The sequence below is a fragment of the Phyllobates terribilis genome, unplaced genomic scaffold, assembly GCF_046119375.1.
Source record: "Phyllobates terribilis strain yellow unplaced genomic scaffold, ASM4611937v1 Scaffold_5__5_contigs__length_657084704, whole genome shotgun sequence".
NCBI lineage: Eukaryota > Metazoa > Chordata > Amphibia > Anura > Dendrobatidae > Phyllobates > Phyllobates terribilis.
The window spans coordinates 414,421,198-414,446,343 of record NW_027362765.1 but is presented as its reverse complement, the minus strand read 5'-3'; the positions used below and the strand labels follow the sequence as shown (position 1 = coordinate 414,446,343).

The following is a 25,146-nucleotide window of genomic DNA, read 5'->3' as shown; positions in this document are numbered from 1 at the left end:
CAGGTGGCGTCACGAACTTTGTATATAAACTATAATCCCCTGTAAATAATCCCCTTTTGATTGACCGCTCTGGGTCACGGACCGGGTCACCGCCACTGTGACTTCTCCCCTAGCAACGACCGGCCCGGCACCGAGTACCCCACGGCCCAGGGGGCGCGTCATCTTTTGCGTCACGAACAGGATATGAACCCACCCGTTATCACCGGGTATTGTGCGCCTAGAGACTGTGTTCTATACTGAATGTGGCGCCCGCCCCAGAAGAACGGGCGCCATTATGTGCGTGATCAAGGACAACAAAGAACCTCGCATCGTGGGCCGGGTTCCAGAATGGCGCCAAAAGCGAGGCCCGCCCCAAGCAGCGGTGGCCATGTATATAGATGTGTCCATCAAAGTGGGGGGACCGCCCCTAGAAGTGACCGACAGCAGCCTGCCATGGAACCACCCCCGAAAGGGGAGAGGAGGAGGAGAGAAACAGTGGAGACAGGGTGTGGTCTCCAGCAGACCAGCCAGACCGCACCCGGAAGCCGACATGGATGGAGGTCAGGACCGAGCGCCCGCCAATGTCCTGCAGCAGCCAGAGACATCCCTCACCCTGGAGGGGGTGATCTCTAAACTGTCCCCGGAGGATACTGAGTTCCTCCAAGCTGAGGTGCACGAGCTGAGCAGCAAAGTGGAGGAGGCCCAGCAGGCAGCGGTCACGAGATGGAAGAAGGAGCAGCTAGAGAAGATTGCTCGGCAGCAGAGAACGTTGTGTGCCACCAGCAGCGTTCCAGCCCCGGCGGAGTCTGATGAGCGCCAGGAGGCAGCGTGCAGCACAGGAGTGGCCGCGGGAGCAGATAAGAGGAGTCTCCCTGTCCCGGGCGCTGAAAACGCTGACCTGCTCCTGGGCTTCCAGCAGGATTCTCCATTCCTGGGCGCGTCCGCCCTAGAGCAGCTCCTGGGCCCAGAACCTGTAACTCCGGGCGCCCATGCCGCGGACCTGCTGCTCGGCCCCCTTCCAGAGCCGCCTGACTCTGCACCCGAGTGGGTGTATGGACGTACCACCTACGACTGGTCCGACAAAGTCGAGGACTAGCAGGCACCTCCTCTAATACCTGCACCAGTGCCCCAGGTTGCCTGCCAAAAAGGAGAAGAATTTCGGTGGGACGACCTGGAGGGGAATCTTATGGGGTTCCAGTGGGAGACCCAGGCCCAAGCCCTCAGTAGGGAGAAATACTGCTGGCAAGAACTCCTGCAGCTAGAGAGCAAGCTGCACACCCGGCGGGTACGCTGGGAGCAAATGGAGGCCCGGAATATGGCAGCCAAAGCTCCAGCCCGCAAGGCAGAATCAGTCACGCTCAGTCCCCGTGTGGAGGGACTTATAGTCAAGTTTGACCTGGAGGCCGGAAGGGGCTTCATAAGAGATCCACGGATAGCCCGGGATATATTTGTGAATCGGCGGGATGTCGAGTCCCATTTTGAGCAAGGACATCCCGACAGGAACCTCTACCCCGGTGATCGTGTCACTTACACCCAACACAAGGGGGAGCGCGGGTGGTACACCCTCCAGATGTACAGAGTGGTCGAGGAGGAGGAGGACCTGCCCCTGCAGTCTAGGGCTAATGACCCAGCTGGGTCAGCCTGCAAAAATGAGGTGTTTCCCCGGGGGGGACACCACTACTAAAGCATAGTAGAGGAACTGAATTGTAAATAGTTACCTGGAAAGGTACAGAAAGTTTTGTTTATCCAGTTACCCAGTAAGGGTATAAAGACATTGAGGTAGAGGACGATGATCTCCCTATAAACTTTTACTTGTATATAATTGCACTTCTTAAAGTGCCCCTTATTGGTTTTATGCAACGACTGACCTCAGAACAAAAACCCGTTTGGCGAGGCCGAAGACGTGGTCCAACACTTGGATCACCTGTGCCCTGCAGCCACGCCCAGGGCCTACGTTGAGGGTTTTCGGACGGGTCCCTCATGCTCATGTTTGCTAGCTCGCACCTTGATAAAGAAAATGGACACCTGGTTGCAGATCGTGCTGTAACCTGTTGAAAAATGTTTTATGTGGAAAATGTTTTATATGAGAAGAAAAATGTTATTTAAAAAATTCTTATAATGTTGTGATAAAAACGTAACCAGTAACGTTCAAGAAAAAGTGCCTCCCATAAAGGGAAGAAATTTTATGTTTATGATCTTATATGTGATGCATCTAAAATTTGCATGTCTTTAAAATACCCTGTTTTTACTCTGTTCCAGCCCGCGGACGTGCTGTGTTTTACCAAGGGGGTATGTGGCACCCCTGCAGGTTCAGTCGCCACAGAGGTACTGCATCTCATCCAGAGGTGTGGTATCCCACTCTCAGGTAAGGATAGAGTGCTACCCGGGACCCTAACACCTGCATCCAACACATCCACTTCAGTAGGGCAGGGCGAGATTGCTCCTAAGGGAGAGCACAGTCCCTGGTCCCTGGCTGGAGTGGAGGGGAACCAAGTGAGGGGGAACCATGTAGTGGGTGTGGGTGGAGGACGTAGTTCAGGGGAGCACTTGAAAGAAGCTGTATAAAAAGGGGAGCCATCTTAGAGAGTGTAGTCAGTCAGAGAAGGAGAAGTGAAATGAGCAGGGGCTCTGCATAAGCTCTGCTCGGGAGGTGGGCCTAGCCCGAGAGGCCAAGGACTGAGAGAGGAGAGGGAGTAGGAGAAAGGCTCCAGGAACAGAAGGGATCCCAGGGGTACGGGAAGTGCTGGAGGCCACCCGTACGCCCGAATCTGCCAGGCGGTGGAGGGATCGAGCTGCAGAGGGGACCAGCCCCTAAACTAGTGGAGAACTACAAGGCTCAGCTAGGAACCGGAGGCTGCTGTGCTTGTAAGGTGCAGTGGCCACATCCGCAATTATATCACTGAAAAGGTGGCCACAGAGGGTCCAGGGGACTGCAGGTCGTCCGACAAGACCCGAGGCTACCGGATTGGGATACTGATTGCGAGGCGCAGGGCAGGAGGGCGAGAGCCAGCGCAGGAAGACGACTGAGGAGGGCATATAGAAAGCGGTCCTGTCAGGCACTCTTGAACTACCTGAGGGATTGCTGAACCCCTGCCTGGTGAACGCAGTGAGACGTGGGAGGTTGTAGTCCGGAACCTGTAACCTGGGGAACTTAATAACTGTGAGTAAACTCGGAAGACTGCACCCACTGTCTCTGTGATTATTATCTGCGCCATCACCCCTGTACTACAACGCCCAGCACAACCTATAACATCTACACTGCCCTGGAGCTAAGCTCTACCTGTGGAGAGCTAAACCAACTCTGCTACATTAACAATAGCTCCAGAGGATCTGCACCGCAGCGGCGGCTCCACATAGTCGCATACCACAGGTGGCGTCACAAACTTTGTATATAAACTATAATCCCCTGTAAATAATCCCCCTTTTGATTGACCGCCCTGGGTCACGGATCGGGTCACCGCCACTGTGACATCTCCCCTAGCAACGACCGGCCCGGCACCGAGCACCCCACGGCCCAGGGGGCGGGTCAAAAGTGCCATGGAATAAATAGTGCTATGATAATAAATAATAATAATAATATAAAAAGAAACCTCATACTCGCTCACCACTCACATCTTTGCCTGCCTCACTACTCCCTGCCCGATGTCCGATCCTCCGCACCTCCATTGCACTTCATCTCTGGCCCTGTATTCACTCTAGGCTGGGGCTTCTGTCTGCAAGCCTACAGTTCAGCAAGATTTTGCTGACTTGAAGCTGAGCGAACTCCAAAAAATAAGTTATCTCCAAAATGCCAATTTTTGTAATATTCAGTTACACTCAAATAAATTCACCCATCTCTAGTAGCGACCATAAATGGCTCTTATCACTGCTGTTTGACCAATTAAATGCCAGTATCAATCATTATCACTGACTCCCATAGCCATGCACGGGCTCCCATCGTGGTATGCCTGTGGGTTACCTGCAGCTTGCTGGACTCACCCACTGCTGTAATGTTGGTCCTCCTATGAAGCCCAGCAAACAGTGACCAGTGGAGGATCAATGGATCATTGGTACAACTGTGACAGTAATTAACAATTTACATGTATAATGAGAACAACTCACCTGTCACATTTTGTTTTGCTGTGGTGGAAGGCAGCTCTAAAACATGACAAAATATATTAAATGATATGTAAAAAATGGTGACAATGTGAAGAAAAAAAGTTTTCTGGCATAATATTACTGTGAGAGTTACCTGGGGCTTTTTTTGATTGAAAACCAGCGGCTGTGTGGAAAAAAGAATGAAAAAAAGAAACATATAAAAAAGTATAAAAGTAAAGGAGTTACCCAGCTTCAAAAACACAATAAACAAAATAGGAAACTCTTTATTTATAATCAATGTGATTGCTGCAGCCAATCATTAGCCACAGTGGTCACAAGCCGTACTACTAGTATTATAGGTCTGCACTAACTGGTAATGAGGATGATCTCTGCAGTCACTAATACCTATGACTGTCAGAGCCTGTACTGTACTGACTGGAGAATGAAATTGTGAGCAGGTTTTTGTTTTTGGGGGGGAATGGAAAACTTATTTAAGGAGGCACTGTCACTGACTCAAAAAAATCGAGTTAAATACCTGCTGCAAAGAAAAAAAACCTCTAAGATCCCCTGATTTTCTACTCTTTTCCACTTTGTACTGCGTCGCTCCATTGCAGAGATATTCACATTTGTTGCATTTGGAGCGCAGTATGTGGAATCTCTTCTTTTAGACCATCTAAGTGTTTTTTCAAAGTGTTCATTGGGGGGGTGTGCTTTTACCACTCCCTGATGCTGCCAATCACAGCTCAGCAGCAGCTGATACTGTTAATTCAGCTGCTAAGCTGTGACTGGCAACATATGATAGGCAGGAATAAAAACTCTGAAGAAACGCCCAGTTGAACCAGAAGGAGAGATTTCATATGCTGCGCTCCAAAAGCAAGAAACGTGAATATCTCTGCAATGGAGTGACGCAGCGAAAAATGGTAAAGAGCAGCGGAATCAGGTAAGCTCAGGGATTTTTATAAGATATTTAACTTGAATTTTTGAGCAAGTAGCAGGTCCATTTTCTGCATGTGCCATTTAAAATTCAGAACTACAGGGAAGTACATTATGTACTTAGCTGTGTATATTCCGCCAGTATATATTTAACTGGATAGATTTGTCAGCAGCAATCTATTCTTCTAGTATCCAATATAGCACAAAAACATTGCACTGATTGGCTGCGTGCAAACTAAATTGAACACTACTTTCATGGTTTCTTGCAACACTGCGGACTTATAATAACCATGAAAGTAGTGCTCAATTTAGATTGCACCCCTGTCATGGTGCCTAATTATAGCCAAAAGTCCCCTTTGCCGAACAAGAATATAAAAGTATCATAAATAGCACATGGTAGGTGAAGTTTCAAAGTGTTATGCTCAACATTGATTTTTCAGAGTACACTACTTCCCTGCCTCCCGGCTCCCAGGACTGTGAGTTCCTAAAGATTGACTCTTTGGCGGCATGGCCGCTGGTCTGAACTGCCTGCTCTCCAATGCTGTTGGCAGAGGCAGCTTTGCCTCTGCAGTATCGGAGGAGCACAGCGGCACTGAGGCTGTTCTGATCTATGGATCCAACTAGCTTCAAAGAAGCGCTTACAAGCTCTTTAGAAAAGAACTTGTAAGCACTGCATTCCTTACTTAGGAGCGCTAGTACTAATTACTTTCCGCAATGGTGGCCATTAACACAGGTGACAAGCTGTAAACTTACATAATTAAAAATCCATCTGTTCTTGAGAATGGAGAGGATTTGTAATAAGAAATAAATTGCAAAGCTGTGTGTTTTCACAAACACTTTGCAATGCTAACCCTTTATCATGATAAGAATGACTCAAGTATAAATCTACAGCTACTTATGGAGTAATTGTGATTTCTGTTCTGTAAGAATAGTAACCGCTGTGATTGGAAATGATTTGCCATAATCTGCTTTTTACAAAAGTAGATATAACTAAGAAATAGCCAGACAGAATTTTTGAGGACTGTGAAGAAGACAGCGATGGGAAGACAACCAATATAAAATAACAAACCTACCCATCCCCAAGTCTTTTACCTGTGCAGATAACGCCACTGTCCTCACTGTGCACACAGTTATGAGTCCCCCATGGCCGATGAGGACATTGGCTAAGTGTAGTCTCAGTTCCAAGACAACTGACATCGTCCAAAACAATATCTCCGATTCCTTCACCAAAATGAGCTAATCCAGGTGCAGAAACAGCCGTGCCACAATCCAACTGTCTACACACAACCATGGCATTATCAATGTCCCATAGGTCATCACACACAGTGCCCCATGAGTTATTGTAATTTAGCTCCACGCGGCCGGCACACCGATGCCACCCGTTGGTTAAGCGCAGCTCGACGGGAAGAACTAGAGAGATGTAAATGCAAAAAAATTCAATTTTAATAATATCATTGTTTTTACTGATAAATAAGGAAAAAAAACAACTGCTACCATTATACTTCATGCTGGAGTCGTCTACTCATTACCATCAGAAAGGGTGATGCCATAGGGGGTGCAGAAGCAGCAATTGCACCTCCTGTTAGCTGAGATAGCCCAAGCGCCTCTCTACCACATACTGTAAAAAGACAAGTATTACAAATGGCACATAGTAGGTGATGGGGAACTCTATCACCGGTTTTGAATCCCACTAAGAAGCCTCTCATACAGTCAAATCATATTTCATATTTTGCACTGATGAGGGGCAACACCCTGAAACACGTGTCTGCAAATTGAGATTCTGGTTTGGCTTTTATCCTAACTCATGTGGCAAAGCTCGTTAAAGGGTCGATGTTGACTTTTAGGATTGCTACCTCCAATAGGAGGCACTAGAGTTCACATCCCCTGCCTCTCTGTAGAGGCATTTTTTTATGGTCTCAAAAAGTACATATTACTGTATGTAAAAAATAAATAAATAAATAAATAAAATACAGATGAATTAAAAAAAAAACACACACAGTTGCTCCCTGCATCAACCTAAACTGTCATCATATCAGTCCTGAATACTCCTGGAACTAAAAATTACATTTCCATACAACCGAACGAAAATAGGGGACCCACTGTAATGATTTACTTTAGTGAATTAAAAAAAAACTTTGTATACATTGTACTCTTCACAGAGATGAGCAAATTTCCCAGCCGAATTCAAGCTAATTTGACAAATTTGAATTTGGGCACATTTGCTAAAATTCAGCTGAAAAATTCTAAATTTTATTCCCATTGAACTTATTTGATGCAAATATGTGTTATTATAGAGTGAAAGCTCTCTAGACCCCAAAGTATAATAAATATATGGGTTAAAATAAATAGATAAATAAATTACAGTCACCCTGCCCCAGCCCTCACCTGTCCATCCGCACGGCTCACTAACCAGTCCTCCGCATAGTTCTCTTAGGTCTAGTCTTCCATCGTCACTATGCTCTTTGGAGCCTCTGGCACTCACCAGGTCTCAAGCGATGTCATGATGCTGCAGAGCGATGTATGTCATGAGGTCGCATGAGGCCAAGTCACTAAGTCACCATTGTTCCTTGACTAGTGATGCGCGAATGTGCTTGGATGAGGTGTTATCTGAGCATGTTTGGGTGCTAACAGAGTATCTTCAGCATGGTGAAGATGGAAGGCACCTTGTTATATTTAAAGGAGTAGTCTACCTTTATGGGCAATTTATTGTTTTGCTTTTACTTAAATGCATGTTTTTGAAGCTAAAAATCATTTTTTGCAATTGAGTTTTATGAAAAATGTTGCATTGTTTGACTTTTAGAGATTCTTTATTTCCCAGCAAATTCAACTTTTATGTGGTCTGTGGTCATGAATCTGGGGCTTAGAAAAAGACAGATTAAAAATTACAAACTCTCCAGTTAGATTGTCAGAACAAAATCAGTGATGAATTCTCAGTTAAAGGGAATGTCCACTACTAGGACAACCCCTTCTTGATCTAAATGCTTGGCCCCGATAAAATTAAAAAAGCTTTTACTCACCTCCCGTGCTGGCGCCGTTCCAGCAGTGTTGGCACTCAGTCTCCCGGGGCTCCCATGCTGTTGTTGTGACACGAGGCGCCGGCGCCAAATAGACGCTGGCATCACTCTCCCCATCTTCGAACGAATTAAATATGAAGAGGAAGTCAGAGAGGAGTCGCAGCCCTGACTTCCTCTTCATGTTCGATTCCTACACAGGCAGAGACAGTGTCGCCAGCGCTGATTTGGCACCAGACTCACGTGTCACAACAACAGCACGGGAGCCCCGGGAGAGCGAGTGCCAACATTGCTGGAGCAGCGCCGGCACGGGAGGTGAGTAAAAGCTTTTTTATTTTATTGGGGCCAAACGTGGGGTATGAGAAAGGGTTGTCCTAGTAGTGGACAACTTCTTCAACTCATTCTACAACAAGCAATAACAGTGCAAACAGTACAAATAGAAGGCAAACAGAGCAAAAATGTTAATGAAATCCAATGGCAAAAATTATTTTTAGTCCAAAATGCATCTATTTGGGTAAAAAGAAATTTCCCCAAAGATGGACAACCCCTTTAAATTTCCCTGAATTGCTTTAGCTGTTTGTTTTTTTTTAGTTCTGGTAAAGATTTACCAACATTATAACATAGCAGGGGTGAATGCAGATACATTAATATCATGTGTACAAATCAGTGCCACTTACACCTAAATTCTCATATAACACCTATAAAACATAGCCCCAGCAAATGGTCGCTTAGAATTACATTATATCACTAATCAACAAGGACAATCATTGAGTACTCACTTTGAGGTTGAGGTGCGGGAAAATTCGAATTTGCTTAAAATAAAATAGAAAAAGATACAACACATATTTAGTACAAAACCAGAAAACATAACACAAACTAAAGGACTTACTTCTTTTTCAGACTTTGGCATTACAAGTCTAGTTCAATCATTGTAGTGAGTGGGATTAGACTGTAATACCAAACACAACCAGTGGACAAGAGTGGTGCTGTTTCTGGGGGGGAAAAAAGGTAGACCTCTTTCTATAATCCCCAATAACCACTTTACTTTTTAAAATTAGGATTTCTTCCATAAATTATTACACTAAGATTTTAGGCTTTTATCTCGCTATTTTAAGGAACATATACTGAACACCATTACAGCACTCTGACATTATATTTATGCACTGTTATTTGCAGGAGAGAACACAGACAGAAGAGGCCCCTGTGCAAGAACAATATATGGGTCTTTTGCAGTCCAATATCTCATCATAATGCACAATTCCTCCTGCTTTGGAGGTGGTAGTGGTCCCCTTACCTCTTGGGCCCCTATGCAGCTGCACAGGTTGGTTATTTTATAATGGTTATTTTATCATTTTTGGTGGCATTATAGTATTGTATGGTGGTATTATTAGGGCATTGTACGGTACAATTAGGATGCTGTAACTGTTTTATTGTTGGGCATACGTTTTCCAATATTGTAGCTCAAGGCATTTCTTTGCTCTGTAGAATATCATATGAAACCATCAAGAGATTACTGAATTTGACAAGCAAGTCTCTTTTTTATGTGACATCACAGATTTATTTCTTGGTTGGATTTAAAATCTTTAGAAAACTTTATTAAATAGAATCCGCCATTTCCATAAATCTATAAAAATAAATCACATGCCATAAATGCCGCCGTCCTGCCGAATCTGGTGCAGTTTTTCTTTTGTTCTTGCTCCTCTCCATTCCTGAGATATCACCTCTCTTTTCCTTGTAAGTAAATAGAGCCCTTTTAGTCAAGTAGGTGTGGTTCTTAATTCTTCTCTGTGGGTGTTTTCTTAGGGACCACGCCGTGTTGGATAAAAGGTACAGAGAAGTGGGTCCATATCTCAGAAATGGAGAGGAGAAGGAACAAAAAATAAGACCAGATTCAGAACAATGGTGCAATTTAAACCAAGTTGAACAAAAATTCTATCCTTATGCAAGTGATAGTTTCTCTTTAATAATATAAAACATTTAAGAACATTTCATACACAAAAAGAAAGTTAAAGAAGTACCTGAGCATATGACTCCTACATTTTCCAGAGGGCCACAGTCATGGACGTACCACCCACGATGTAAGCACTGCCACAGCATCTGTTCAGTTCCAACGCAGCTTACATCATCCAGGATGATATTCCCCCTGCCTCGTCCATATCTAGCGAGGGGCAGGATGGGGCTCCCACAACCAGCCTGTCGGCACACCACCTCTGCATTGATTCTATTCCAGCCATCATCACATACCGGGGACCATGATTCTCTGTAGTATAGCTCCACAAGACCTGCGCAGGCATGCTCACCCTGTGTCAAGCGCAGCGCCACTGGGGCTGTACGTCAGAAGAAAAAAAAATCACATAAACGAAAGGATCAATCAAAAATTCTGAGCATTCTCGTTTCCTATTTGTAGCCTAGTTAATTATAGTTGACCTAGATAATGATAAATTATTATTAGCTCCTTGCATTTCCCTACTTGAAAGCTCACATTCACTGCTGAATGCTGCGGCACGTGCAATGAAGGATTATGTCTTGACGCTGGCGAGTGCCAGCATCAGGATGTACTGTACTTTGTGCGCAGAGTCATCATGCTCTACGCTTCAGGCTCATAGATGACAACACCAGCGGCAGCCCCAGTATCTCATGTGATGTACAGTATACGTGGCGCCCTGCTGCGCATTAGTGCCACAGATCCCGGAGGGGTGCATGGACGGATTCCTCCACAAGAGGCCCTCATAGCATTCACACACCTCCACCTTCCACCTCAGACCACCAGAGGGAGCCCGTTAGGGATATAAATAGGGAAGGTGGAGCTAGGCAGTCTAGTCAGTCTGGAGTCCACAGAGAGTGAGGTCTGTGAGAAAGTCAGTCCAGCCCAGACTCAGGGAGCTCAGGTTAGTGAGCCCAAGGCGTGCCGACGCCGTAAGAGCGGTGAAGAGTAGCGAGGCCTACTGGCAGTGTGAAGCCTAGTGAGGGCCCCGAGTGCGGCCGAAGGCAAGTGGAGTAAGCGAGCTACATAGGGGGCAGAGGAGCTTAACCAGCTCACTCCACAACCATTTACCGGACACCGGGTTCACGTCTGCAGGAATCCTAAGGACCAGCAGAAACAACCGGAACCCCTGGCGAACTATATGTCCCAGAAACACCAAAAGCTGACTGTCATACCAGGGTCAGGAGTCACTGAGGCCCAAGAGACCGGGGAGTGTGTTCTCCAACAGAAGGCCCTACCACCAGACAGAGACAGAGACCAAGTTAGGCTTAGCTCCAGGCAGGTCAAAAACTTATCAGGAAAAGGCAAGAAACAGGAGGCCCCACACCCGCTCACTGGGGAGAGTACTGAAATGCACCCTTCACCCTACAGTGCCCTGGATCATGCCTGAAACACCACCAGTAAAGGTACTGAAGTGAACTGTTGTGAGTGTGCCTATTTTTCTTCTGACCCGGCTGGGTCCCCTCTGTCCTGCATCCCTTCTCCTACGCTGCCCTGAGGCCCCGCTCCACCTGTGGGGAGCCGCACCAACTAAGCAAACCCTGAACACCGGCCTCAGAGGACTGTCGCAGCGCTGGTGATCCTCACCAGACACCACAGGTGGCGTCACGAACTTTCCCTATCCCATATAACTTTCCCCCCTTCTATTAAGAGTGATCCCAGGGTACGGACCCGGGAGCCGACCACCGCGACATCCCCCCAAAACTAACAACAAGGCCCGGGCGCCGAGTCGTCCCCATCCCCTGGGCGCGTCATCTCTTCCTGGTGTCACAAACAGGATTCCGTGCCCGCTGCAACGACAGAGTGTTGTGCCCGTTGCCACCGTGTACTGTGCGCCTTTAATCAAAAACTGTGTATTTAACTGTGGCGAAGATCGCCGCCATTGTTGTGCCGCCGAGCGGGAAGAAGGGCGTAACCGAGGAAAACTGAGAGGCGTACCTGCTGAAGCGCGCGAAGCCCCGGACACGCCCCACGCATCGATGTCAAACGAGGAAGCGCCAGGTCCTGAAAGGAGCCCAGGTGAGCGCTCTGATGTAGGACGCAAGCGACACAAGGTCCTGAAGAAGACCGTCACCTGTGTAGCTGCGGCCTACCGGAAGAAAAGAGAAGAAGGTAGGCCACGGTTCACTAGGGGGGCGCCAGAATGTCCGAAGAACAGCACAACGCCGGAGTACCGGTTAACTGCTCTGATGTTCAACCCGCGCTCGGCGCCGAGCAGGCCGGAGCAGCCGCTCCACCAGCAGGGCTTGTAACCCCTGTCATACCCATGGCCCTACCGTACATCCCTGGAGCGAAGTGGCTCCCACAGTACAGCGGCAAACCAGATACCCTGTTTGGATTCAAAAGGAAAATATGCGGTATACTGGACATGTACTCTATGACAGGCAAGCAAAGAGCCGCTGTTGTATTAGGACAATTTACTGGTGCTGCGGAGTGAGAAGTAGAAACCTGGTCGGCCGCAGACCAGGAGTCAGTGTCCGCAATCTTTAAAAAGTTACAGACTGTCTTTGAGAATCGTACTGAGACAGACCTCCGGATGAGGTTCTACAACTGCTCTCAGCAACCGGAGGACAGTGTTCGGGACAATGCCTGGCATTTACAAGGGGCCCTGCGAGCTCTGAAACAGGTTAGTCTAACCAGCATCGATAATGAAAATAAAATGCTGAAGGAACAGTTTATCCGGGGACTGAGGTCTCAAGAGGAGAGCAGGACTGTGCGTTGGTGGTCCCTGGATCATCCAGATGCCACCTTTGACACCCTTAAGGACATGGCTATAAAAGGACTGCAGCCCCTGGAAACAACTGCTATCCAATGTTACCAGGGTGGGGCCACCCCAGTGCCTGCAGCGTCCAACTTTTCCCCGGTGGCTGCTGAAGCCAAGGTTCCAGCAACGTCCCCTAGTGAGCTGGACAGCCTGCGCTCTGAAGTGCGTCAGTTGAGCAAAACCCTGACCACTGTACTGAGTGCCCTGCAACTGCGGACGGTGCCCGAGGCAGAAGGAAGGATCCAGCTAGCTGACAGCCCTGAGGATGTCCCCTGGATAAGAAGGAGGAGGAGGACAACGCCACCACCTGGGAGAACCAGCGACCAACACCGCCCGCCGAGGGACCCTGTCTGCCACCGCTGCCACAAGACAGGTCACGCCGTCCAGAGCTGTTCTTTAAACGAGAAAACACTGGGGCCGAGGGCCGACACCCAGGAGTAGACCCCCCAGGCCCATCAAACTGGTACTGCAGGTTCATGGGAGGAAGACATTTCCTGTCCATTGTACTGGACGGCATCGCAACACCTGCTCTGCTGGACACAGGATCTCAGGTAACCATCATGCCTGATGTCCTCTACCAAAGGTCCTGGTCCATAGACGAACTTCACCCGCCAGATCCCAATCTTTCCGTGTAGGCCTCAAACAGCCTCCCCCTTAACCTAGTCGAGGTTAAGGATGTGGCAGTAAAGGTGGGAAGAGTGGAACTGAAGGACCAGGGACTAATTGTAGTAGAGACTAATCCTGATGATACAGACTTGTATATGGTACTTGGCACAAATGTTGTTAGTAACTGTTTGGGAGAAGTGTTGTTCTTGCTCCAACAGATAGCTGACACTGCCAGACCAGGGCAGAGAAGGGCGCTGCAGAAAGAGATCTGAGCCCTTATGTACCAGCAACAGGTAAAGCTAACAGGCGGTGAAATTGGTAATGTACGGGTGACAGACCCGGTACCCATTGTGTTTCCCCCGATGAGTGAAATGCTGATTTGGTGTACAGCAGCAATAGGTCTCAAAGGACGGAGCTACCAGGCGGTAGTAGAGTCCATTAGCTCGGAAAAATAGACCTACACTCTTAACTGCCAGAGGGGTAGTGGATGTACGCAATGGGAGGGTGCCCGTCTGTCTCCTAAACTATGGGGAGGACGAGGTTAGATTACCACGCTACGCCACTGTTGCCAAACTGTACACAGTAAATAACAACTCCATACACTTGGTGGAGTCCTTAACCTCACCAGACGAAGTGGAGGATAATGACCCGGCAACAGAGGTGGAGGATTGGTGTCAACAGCTCCATGTTGGGACAGACACCACTCCTGCCCATCAGAAGCAGGGTGTACACTGGGTGGTTCAGGAATAAGCGCAGGTATTCAGTAAACACCCACTTGACTTTGGGAGGATTAAGGGGGTTCAACACCATATCCCCACAGGTGACCATCCACACATCAAAGAACGTTACAGGCCTTTACCACCAGCACACTACCAGAAGGCGAAGGAGATGTTGCACGACATGAAGAAGGCAGGGGTAGTAAGGGATAGTTGTAGTCCCTGGGCAGCTCCCCTAGTTCTAGTCAGGAAAAAGGATGGAAGCATGAGAATGTGTGAAGATTACAGAGTAAAGTAAATCACATTACACATAAAGATGCATACCCTTTACCACGTATAGAGGAATTCCTGGATGCCTTGAAGTCTGCAAATTACTTCTCCACCCTTGACCTCACTAGTGGGTACTGGCAAGTAGCTGTTGCTGAAGAGGATCGGGAGAAGACGGCCTTCACCACCCCGATGGGACTCTGCGAGTTAAATAGTATGCTGTTTGGACTCTGCAATGCCCCCGGAACGTTCCAGAGATTGATGGAGTGCTGCCTGGGACACCGCAACTTCGAGACTGTACTACTATACCTGGATGACATGATAGTGTACTCCAAAACGTATGACTACCACTTGAAGCACCTGGCGGAGGTATTTGAGTCACTGTCCCGGTATGGGATGAAGCTGAAGCCCACAAAGTGCCACCTGCTCAAGCGAAAGGTACAGTACCTGGGACACATTGTCAGTCCAGAGGGAGTAGCACCAGACCCAGAGAAGGTCACTGCCATCCAGAAATGGCCAGAGCCGAAGAAGCTCAAGGAGGTACGTCAGTTCCTGGGACTAGTTGGGTATTACCGGAGGTTTGTGAAGGACTATACCAAGAAAGTGGCGCCTTTGCAAGATCTCCTGGTAGGACAGTCTGGGAGAGGCAGAAACCCCCCGTTCCAGTGAGGTAAGGAGCAAGCTGAATCCTTCGAGGTGATGAAGGGGATCCTGACCGGCGAAGAGATCCTAGCCTACCCTGACTACTGCCAACCGTTCCTGCTGTACACTGATGCCAGCAACGAGGGATTAGGAGCTGTGTTAAGTCAGAAGCAGAATGGCCGAGAGAAGGTGATCGCCTATGCAAGGAGGAAGCTCCGCCCGACCGAGAGGAACCCAGAGAACTATAGCAGCTTCAAGTTGGAGTTCCTGGCCCTGGTCTGGGCCATCACCGAGCGATTCAAGCACTATCTAGCCTCCAGTAAATTCACTGCCTTCACTGATAACAACCCCTTGACTCATCTAGAAACAGCCAAGTTAGGAGCCATGGAGCAACGATGGATGGCTCGGCTGTTAAACTACCAATTCACTATTAAGTACCGGGCAGGCCCCAAGAACGCCAACGCCGATGCCCTGTCCAGGATGCCTCACCAGTCGGACACTGAAGAAGAAGTGGATGACCTGGAGGAGATTGAGCTACCTGCCTTCCACCGTAATGGAGTGGTCTACGAGCAACGAGCCTCCAGGAGGCATCGCAGTAAGACGTTGTAGCATCGGCGTCTCTGCCTCCTGCTAGGCAGAGACGCCGTCCCTCTCACCTTCCTGTTCAGCGCACGGCGTCCTCCAGCGCTCCTTCCCTCGCTGCTGCCGGCACGCGCTCCTTCCCGGGCACTGTGCTTAGGGCGTGCGCACGAGCGCTCCCCCTCTCTTAAAGGGACCGCGCGCGCCGTCCTAAGGAGTCCCCGGCCAATAGCCGGAGGACTTCCCATATATAAGGCACCTCCTCCAAAATGGAGGTGCCCGAGAAAAGTTGTTGCAAAGCATACTCACCTCTGCTTCAGCCCTCAGGTCCCGTTGCCAGCCTGACTACCAGTCCTGTCTGCCTGCTTGTCTTCTCTTCTGCCCGGCAGTCTGTCTCCTGCATCCGCCAGTCTGTCTATGGGCAAGTCCACCTGCGGACCAGGAAGCTCCTGCCAGTTACCTGCCTGCTACCTGCCGTACCTGCTAGCCCGCTCATCTGGGAGCGCTCACCTGCTACCCGCCTGCTAGCCTACCTGGAGGCTCCGCCGTCACTTGCCGTAACCACCTGCCTGCCAGCCAAGAGATTCTTAACCGCTCAGCCGTCACTTGCTGTGACCACCTGCCTGCCAGCGAAGATACTCTTACCCACTCAGCCATCACTTGCCGTGACCGCCTGCCTGCCAGCCAAGAGACTCTTACCCGCTCAACCGTCACTTGCCGTGACCGCCTGCCTGCCAGCCAAGAGACTCTTACCCGCTCAGCCGTCACTTGCCGTGACCGCCTGCCTGCCAGCCAAGAGACTCTTACCTGCTCTTCCGTCACTTCCCGTGACCACCCGCCTACTCAACCAGAGACTGCTACCTACCTGTTGTGTCCACCCGCTACTCCGGTCAGTCCCAGCTACCTGACCCGTGGGAGCCACCTGCTCTATTACAAGGTCGTCCCCAGTATAACACCTGCCCCTCGGGGTCCCTCCTTGTTCCAAGGCACAGAGGTTCCACCAGCCGGCCCCGTTACAGACGTTAAACCCCCTGCCTCACCACAGCTGGAAGGAGACCCAGGACAGCGACCCGGTTGTCAGCCGTATCAAAGAGCTGATAACCCAGGAAGGTTCCTCCCTGGAGAAGGAAGCGTCTCTACAAGCCAAGCAGCTGTGGAATGAGAAGAGCCGGTTGTTCATCTATAGAGAGAAACTGTGCGGGAGGTACGTCAACCCTAAAACCCATGAGATGGTATGGCAGATAGTGGTGCCCAAGACTGACATCCAGATGGTGTTGGAGGCCTACCACGATCAGGCGGAGCACTTTGGCTGGAAGAAGCTGGAGACCCTGCTGAAGTGTCGGTTTTATTGGGTAGGAATGCGCAGTTCCATTGAGAGGTGGTGCCGGAATTGTGGACCCTGTAGCCTCAGAAGAAAAGACTACAGCAGCCAAAAGGCACCCCTGCAACCCATCAAGACAACTCGACCTTTGGAGATCGTAGCCCTGGATCATGTCAAGCAGTCACCCAGCAGGTCAGGATATTCCTATGAGCTGACCATGGTGGATCACTACTCCCGGTTCCTGGTGGTCGCCCCGTCAAGGATCTGATGGCAGAAACTGCGGCGAAGACGTTTCAGGCATACTTCTGCAGACCCCATGGATACCCGGAGCAGGTGCTGACGGATGAAGGCCCAGCCTTTGAAACCGAATTGTTCAAGGAGTTCTGCCATCTGTACGGGTGGAAAAAGATCCGGACTACACCATACCACTCCCAAACCAACGGTCTCTGTGAAAAGATGAATAACATTGTCATCGACCTGCTGAAGACCTTACCACTAGAGGAGAGAAATCAGTGGCCAGACCTACTACCTGACCTGGTAGATCTGTACAACCACATACCTGTGAGTTCCACCAATTGTACTCCAGCATATCTCATGCGAGCAAGACCAGGGAAGTTGCCCATGGACCAGAAGCTTGGTGTAGTAGAACCAGAAGCAGATATGTCCACTGAGGACTGGGACACGACCTGACAGGAGCAGTACAGAAGAGTACAGGCCTGTGTCGAAGACAGTCACACTCGGGTGAGGGACAAGCAGGAAGCCCACTACAATAAAAGTGCGCCCGCAGAACCCTTCACACCAGGAGAAGTGGTGTTAAAGAAGAAAAGGAGAAACCACAAACTTGATGACCAGTGGGAGAGAGAACCCTACACTGTGTTAAATTCAAGATTTGATAACAAAAAGACCTGTTTGATTAGCAAAGACGAAGGAATTGTTGGCATATGCAACAGATCAGGCCTTTTTATAAGTGACAGGAGGACTTTATACTAACCAGACAGCAGATGGCGATAGTGTGTAAAGTTATATGCTTGCTGTATTGTGTGGGAGGAAAGCTCTCAATTGTTGGTTGTTCTTACTTCCAGTGTTTTTTTTTCATTTTCCTGAATGTGTTATGTAAGCAGCACACGGACTGTGTGACACTGAATTGTATCTCATGTTTAACCAGTATGAAGTAAATACTGTTTACTCAAGATATCTTGCTGATTGAAGCTCTCGTAAGTACAGTGGTGACTATAAGAAGATGCACTCTGTGACAGGAATAACGACTGCAACGGTATCTAGAGACCATCTGAAGTTGTGCCCAGACCTGCTAAAGCCCCAAGAAGAAGTCCCTCTCACCATACCGGAGGAGCCTAAAGAAGCAGTACTCCATACTGACTTAGGAGATTTCCCGGCAGATTGGCCTCAACTAGGAGGAGCAGTAATATTACCTGTGATCCACTTCTTTCAACAGCCAGAAGACCCTCCACAGCAAGTAGAACCTGTAAGTGCTTCAGAAGAGCCTGCTCAAGAAGAATCCCTGGAAGAAGGATCCCCGGTTGGAGCAGAGCAAGAAGGCCCAGCCAATGGTATACTTGCCAGTCCTGTAGAGAGGTTAAGGCAACCCTGCAGTTCCCCAACACTTAGAACTGACAGAATGGGAGGTAGTGCAAAAACTAGTGCCTCACGCATCCCAGTACCACGTAGGTCGACACGTATCACACGAGGTCAGACCCTTGTCAGATACAGAGAATAAAGAAGGGAACTCTGACAGTGTAAATAGCTGCCCCTGGGGTATTATATTGTGCATTTTTATGTATTTATTACTTTGTGTTATGCTTGCAATGGACAATTTAAGTGAAATGGACACTTTACCTTGTTGCCTCTAGTTACCCGTAAGGGTACCTAAAGAACTTTGTGGCTGAGGACTGTGTGCAGCCCAAAATCTATTTGCTGTAAATAATTGCACTCCCTGGAGTGCCCCTTTAGGTGACCTCAGAACAAAAACCTGTCTGGGTGGCACAAGTGGAGGTCCATCTCAGGATCGCCATGCCCTGCAGCCACCCCAGGGCCTACGTGGAGGGTTTGCTTTGGACAGGTCCCTCAAGCTACCAAGTACTCTAATCAGTGAGATGGACATCCTGTCGGGGAACCTCACCGGAAGAGAACTGAATTCTGGGGTTGCTTATTGAATTGTACATATCTATTTATTATTTATAATGTTTTATATGTAACGTTTAAGCAAAGTGCCTCCCATAAAAGGAAGAGTTATTGTCATTGTTGTTATAAAAAGTACTTCAGCCCGGGGAGTACTGAGCTTTGCTAGGGGGGAATGTGGCGCACTGCTGCGCATTAGTGCCACATATCCCGGAGGGGTGCATGGACGGATTCCTCCACAAGAGGCCCTCATAGCATTCACACACCTCCACCTTCCACCTCAGACCACCAGAGGGAGCCCATTAGGGATATAAATAGGGAAGGTGGAGCTAGGCAGTCTAGTCAGTCTGGAGTCCACAGAGAGTAAGGTCTGTGAGAAAGTCAGTCCAGCCCAGACTCAGGGAGCTCAGGTTAGTCAGCCCAAGGCGTGCTGACGCCGTAAGAGCGGTGAAGAGTAGCAAGGCCTACTGCCAGTGTAAAGCCTAGTGAGGGCCCCGAGCGCGGCCGAAGGCAAGTGGAGTAAGCGAGCTGCATAGGGGGCAGAGGAGCTTAACCAGCTCACCCCATAACCATTTACCGGACACCGGGTCCGCGTCTGCAGGGATCCCTAAGGCCCAGCAGAAACAACCGGAACCCCTGGCGAACTATATGTCCCAGGAAAACCAAAAGCTGACTGTCATACCAGGGTCAGGAGTCACTGAGGCCCAAGAGACCGGGGAGTGTGATCTCCAACAGAAGGCCCTACCACCAGGTCAGCCGGTGCAAGACAGAGACCAAGTTAGGCCTAGCTCCAGGCAGGTCATAAACTTATCAGGAAAAGGTAAGAAACAGGATGGCCCACACCCGCTCACTGGGGAGAGTCCTGAAATGTACCCTTCACCCTACAGTGCCCTGGATCGTGCCTGAAACACCACCAGTAAAGGTACTGAAGTGAACTGTTGTGAGTGTGCCTATTCTTCTTCCGACCCGGCTGGGTTCCCTCTGTCCTGCATCCCTTCTCCTACGCTGCCCTGAGGCCCCGCTCCACCTGTGGGGAGCCGCACCAACTAAGCAAACCCTGAACACCGGCCTCAGAGGACTGTCGCAGAGCTGGTGATCCTCACCAGACACCACAGGTGGCGTCACGAACTTTCCCTATCCCATTTAACTTTCCCCCCTTCTTTTAAGAGTGATCCCAGGGTACGGGCCCGGGAGCCGACCACCGCGACATCCCCCCAAAACAAACAACAAGGCCCAGGCGCCGAGTTGTCCCCATCCCCTGGGTGCGTCATATATGCCCCAGCCCCTCCTGTGATGCATATGCCTCAGCCCTTCCTGTGATGCACAGTATATGCTCCAGTGTCTCCTGTGATGTATATGCCCCAGTGTCTCCTGTGATATATATGCCCCCAACTCCTCATGTGATGTACAGTATATAACAGATCCTGTGATTTATATATATTCTTCAATGTCTCCTGTGATGTATATGCCCCAGTCCCATCATCTCCTGTGATGTATATGCCCCAGCCTCATCGTCCCCCGTGATGTATATGCACCAGCTTCTCCTGTGATGTATATGCCCCAGCTTCTACTGTGATGTCTATGTCCCAGTGCATCCTTGAACATCTGTGGGATCATTTGAAGAGGGCTGTCCATGCTCGGCGACCATCAAACTTAACTGAACTGGAATTGTTTTGTAAAGAGGAATGGTCAAAAATACCTTCATCCAGGATCCAGGAACTCATTAAAAGCCACAGGAAGCGACTAGAGGCTGTTATTTTTGCAACATGAGGATCTACTAAATATTAATGTCACTTTTCTGGTGATACTTATGCACCTGTCAAATTTTGTTTGAATGCAGATTGCACATTTTCTGTTAGTACAATAAACCTCATTTCAAGACAGAAACATTACTGTGTCCAACAGTTATTACATATATCAAACTGAAATAGCTGTTGCAAAAACACCAATTTTAAGAAAACATTAAGCTTAAGATTAATAGGGGTGCCCAAACTTTTTCATATAACTGTATATATATATATATATATATATATATATATATATATATATATACAGTAGAGACCAAAAGTTTGGACACACCTTCTCATTTAAAGATTTTTCTGTATTTTCATGACTATGAAAATTGTACATTCACACTGAAGGCATTAAAACTATGAATTAACACATGTGGAATTATATACTTAACAAAAAAGTGTGAAACAACTGAAAATATGTCTTATATTGTAGGTTCTTCAAAGTAGCCACCTTTTGCTTTGATGACTGCTTTGCACACTCTTGGCATTCTCTTGATGAACTTCAAGAGGTAGTCACTGGAAATGGTCTTCCAACAATCTTGAAGGAGTTCCCAGAGATGCTTAGCACTTGTTGGTCCTTTTGCCTTCACTCTGCGGTCCAGCTCACCCCAAACCATCTCGATTGGGTTCAGGTCTGGTGACTGTGGAGGCCAGGTCATCTGGCGTAGCACCCCATCACTCTCCTTCTTGGTCAAATAGCCCTTACACAGCCTGGAGGTGTGTTTGGGGTCATTGTCCTGTTGAAAAATAAATGATGGTCCAACTAAAAGCAAACCGGAAGGAATAGCATGCCGCTGCAAGATGCTGTGGTATCCATGCTGGTTCAGTATGCCTTCAATTTTGAATAAATCCCCAACAGTGTCACCAGCAAAGCACCCCCACACCATCACACCTCGTCCTCCATGCTTCACGGTGGGAACCAGGCATGTAGTGTCCATCCGTTCACCTTTTCTGCGTCGCACAAAGACACGGTGGTTGGAACTAAAGATCTCAAATTTGGACTCATCAGACCAAAGCACAGATTTCCACTGGTCTAATGTCCATTCCTTGTGTTCTTTAGCCCAAACAAGTCTCTTCTGCTTGTTGCCTTTCCTTAGCAGTGGTTTCCTTGTAGCTATTTTACCATGAAGGCCTGCTGCACAAAGTCTCCTCTTAACAGTTGTTGAAGAGATGTGTCTGCTGCTAGAATTCTGTGTGGCATTGATCTGGTCTCTAATCTAAGCTGTTGTTAACCTGCGATTTCTGAGGCTGGTGACTCGGATAAACTTATCCTCAGAAGCAGAGGTGACTCTTGGTCTTCCTTTCCTGGGGCGGTCCTCATGTGAGCCAGTTTCTTTGTAGCGCTTGATGGTTTTTGCAACTGCACTTAGGGACACTTTCAAAGTTTTCCCAATTTTTCGGACTGACTGACCTTCATTTCTTAAAGTAATGATGGCCACTCATTTTTCTTTACTTAGCTGCTTTTTTCTTGCCATAATACAAATTCTAACAGTCTATTCAGTATTTCTATCAGCTGTGTATCCACCAGACTTCTGCACAACACAACTGATGGTCCCAACCCCATTTATAAGGCAAGAAATCCCACTTATTAAACCTGACAGGGCACACCTGTGAATTGAAAACCATTTCCGGTGACTACCACTTGAAGCTCATCAAGAGAATGCCAAGAGTGTGCAAAACAGTCATCAAAGCAAAAGGTGGCTACTTTGAAGAACCAAGAATATAAGACATATTTTCTGTTGTTTCACACTTTTTTGTTAAGTATATAATTCCACATGTGTTAATTCATAGTTTTGATGCCTTAAGTGTGAATGTACAATTTTCATAGTCATGAAAATACAGAACAATCTTTAAATGAGAAGGTGTGTCCAAACTTTTGGTCTCTACTGTATCTCTCTGATTTAAGGGCATGAAAATTCAAAGTTTGAAAATTGTGAAATTTTCAAAATTTTCGCCAAATTTCCGTTTTTTTAACAAATAAACACAAGTGATATCGAATTTTTTTTTACCATTATCATGAAGTACAATATGTCCTGAAAAAACCCTTCTAACCTTACACCCATCCGCCCAGCCCCCGCTTCCCCAGTTCCACTAATAGGAGCTCTATGGAACGCTCGCTCCGTCTGCAATAAACTTTCCTACATTCACGATCTCTTCATCACTAACAAGCTTTCCTTCCTCGGCATCACTGAAACCTGGCTCACCCCCTCCGACACAGCCTCTCCTGCTGCACTTTCGTATTGCGGATACCACCTCTCCCATACCCCCCGCCCCACCGGCAAGCACGGTGGAGGAATAGGTTTCCTCCTCTCAGAAAACTGCTCCGTCACCCATATCCCACTGCCGCCCTCAATTACTCTCCCCTCTTTTAAAGTGCACTGCGTGCGCATCTACTCCCCATCCAACCTCCAACTGGCTGTCATCTACCGCCCCCCAGGATCAACCACCACTTTCTTTGACCATTTCACCACTTGGCTACTTCATTTCCTCTCCGTTGACATCCCCACTATCCTCATGGGTGACTTTAACATCCCCATTGACACTTCCCTCTCAGCTGCCTCTAAGCTTCTATCCCTCACTTCAACCTTTACTCAGTGGTCTTCCACACCCACCCACAAAGACGGCCACACGCTGGACCTCATCTTCACCCGCCTCTGTTCCCTATCTAACCTCTCTAACTCACCTCTCCCTCTTTCTGACCACAACCTACTCACATTCTCTTCTCTCTCCTCCCCGGGCCAACAATCCCCACTGCACAAACTTGCATACCCTCGCAGAAATCTCAAACACCTTGACCTACACTCACTCTCTGAATCCCTCCTCCCTCTTACTGACATTAGTTCCTTACATGATGCAGATGTTGCTGCCACTTTATACAACACCACAACCGCTGCAGCTCTCGATTTGGTCGCCCCCCTCACACATACCAAGGCTTGCACAATCAACAGACAACCCTGGCATACCAGCCTAACTAAAGAACTGCGACGGGCCTCCAGGGTTGCTGAGCGCAGATGGAAAAGGTCCCACTCCCATGAGCACTTCATCGCATTCAAACAGTCCCTCACTACCTTCAAGTCCACACTCAATGCAGCAAAACAAACATACTTCACATCTCTCATATCCTCCCTGTCTCACAACCCCAAACAACTATTCAACACCTTCAATTCTCTCCTCCGTCCCCCAGTGCCTCCTCCCTCTCCTCTTATTTCAGCCGAAGACTTTGCCTCATTCTTCAAGCAGAAGATTGACACCATCAGACAAAGCTTTTGCCTAAAGCCCCCACAGCCACTCCTCACACCTACTCAACCCTCTTCCTCCAAAACCACATTCTCCACCATTTCTGAAGATCAACTTTCCTCCTTACTCTCCAAATCACACCTCACCACCTGTAAACTTGACCCAATCCCGTCCCACCTCATCCCAAACCTTACCACTATCTTCATCCCAGCCCTAACCCACCTCTTCAATCTGTCACTAACAACTGGTGTCTTCCCCTCATGCTTCAAACATGCCTCAATCACACCCATCCTCAAAAAACCCTCCCTTGACCCATCCTCTGTGTCTAGCTATCGCCCCATATCACTTCTCCCCTATGCCTCAAAACTACTGGAACAACATGTCCATTCTGAACTGTCCTCCCACCTCTCCTCCTGCTCCCTCTTTGACCATCTACAATCTGGTTTCCGACTGCACCATTCTACTGAAACTGCACTGACTAAAGTCACCAACGACCTACTAACTGCCAAATCTAAGCGACACTACTCTGTCCTCCTCCTCCTAGACCTGTCATCTGCCTTTGACACAGTGGACCATTCCCTCTTACTACAGACTCTCTCATCTATCGGCATCACAGACTTGGCATTATCCTGGATCTCCTCATACCTAACAGACCGGACATTCATTGTCTCCCACTCACACACCACCTCCTCATCTCGCCCCCTATCTGTCGGTGTCCCCCAAGGTTCAGTTCTAGGACCGCTGCTCTTCTCCATCTACACCTTCGGCCTGGGACAGCTCATAGAGTCCCACGGCTTTCATTATCACCTCTATGCTGATGACACACAGATCTACCTCTCTGGACCTGATATCACCTCCTTACTAACCAAAATCCCACAATGTCTGTCTCCTATTTCATCCTTCTTCTCTGCCAGATTTCTTAAACTTAACATGGACAAAACAGAATTCATCATCTTTCCGCCATCTCATTCAACCCCCCCAACTTACCTATCTATCAACGTCAATGGCTGCCCACTCTCCCCAGTCCCTCAAGCTCACTGCCTTGGGGTAACCCTGGACTCTGAACTCTCCTTCAAACCACATATCCAAGCCCTTTCCACT

At 48.3% G+C, this 25,146-nt stretch overlaps 1 protein-coding gene across 1 annotated transcript in view; it reads right to left on the bottom strand.

The window, feature by feature from the left end:
• LOC141271239 (scavenger receptor cysteine-rich domain-containing protein DMBT1) overlaps nt 1-25,146 on the bottom strand; it is a 69,111-nt gene that overhangs the window by 5,841 nt on the left and 38,124 nt on the right. The window contains exons 4-8 of the mRNA XM_073681357.1: nt 10,019-10,327; nt 8,780-8,812; nt 6,082-6,399; nt 4,211-4,240; nt 4,081-4,116 (exon numbers count right to left, since the gene is read on the bottom strand). Of these exons, the coding sequence (XP_073537458.1) occupies nt 4,081-4,116; nt 4,211-4,240; nt 6,082-6,399; nt 8,780-8,812; nt 10,019-10,327 (726 nt within the window). The remainder of the gene's footprint in view (nt 1-4,080; nt 4,117-4,210; nt 4,241-6,081; nt 6,400-8,779; nt 8,813-10,018; nt 10,328-25,146) is intronic.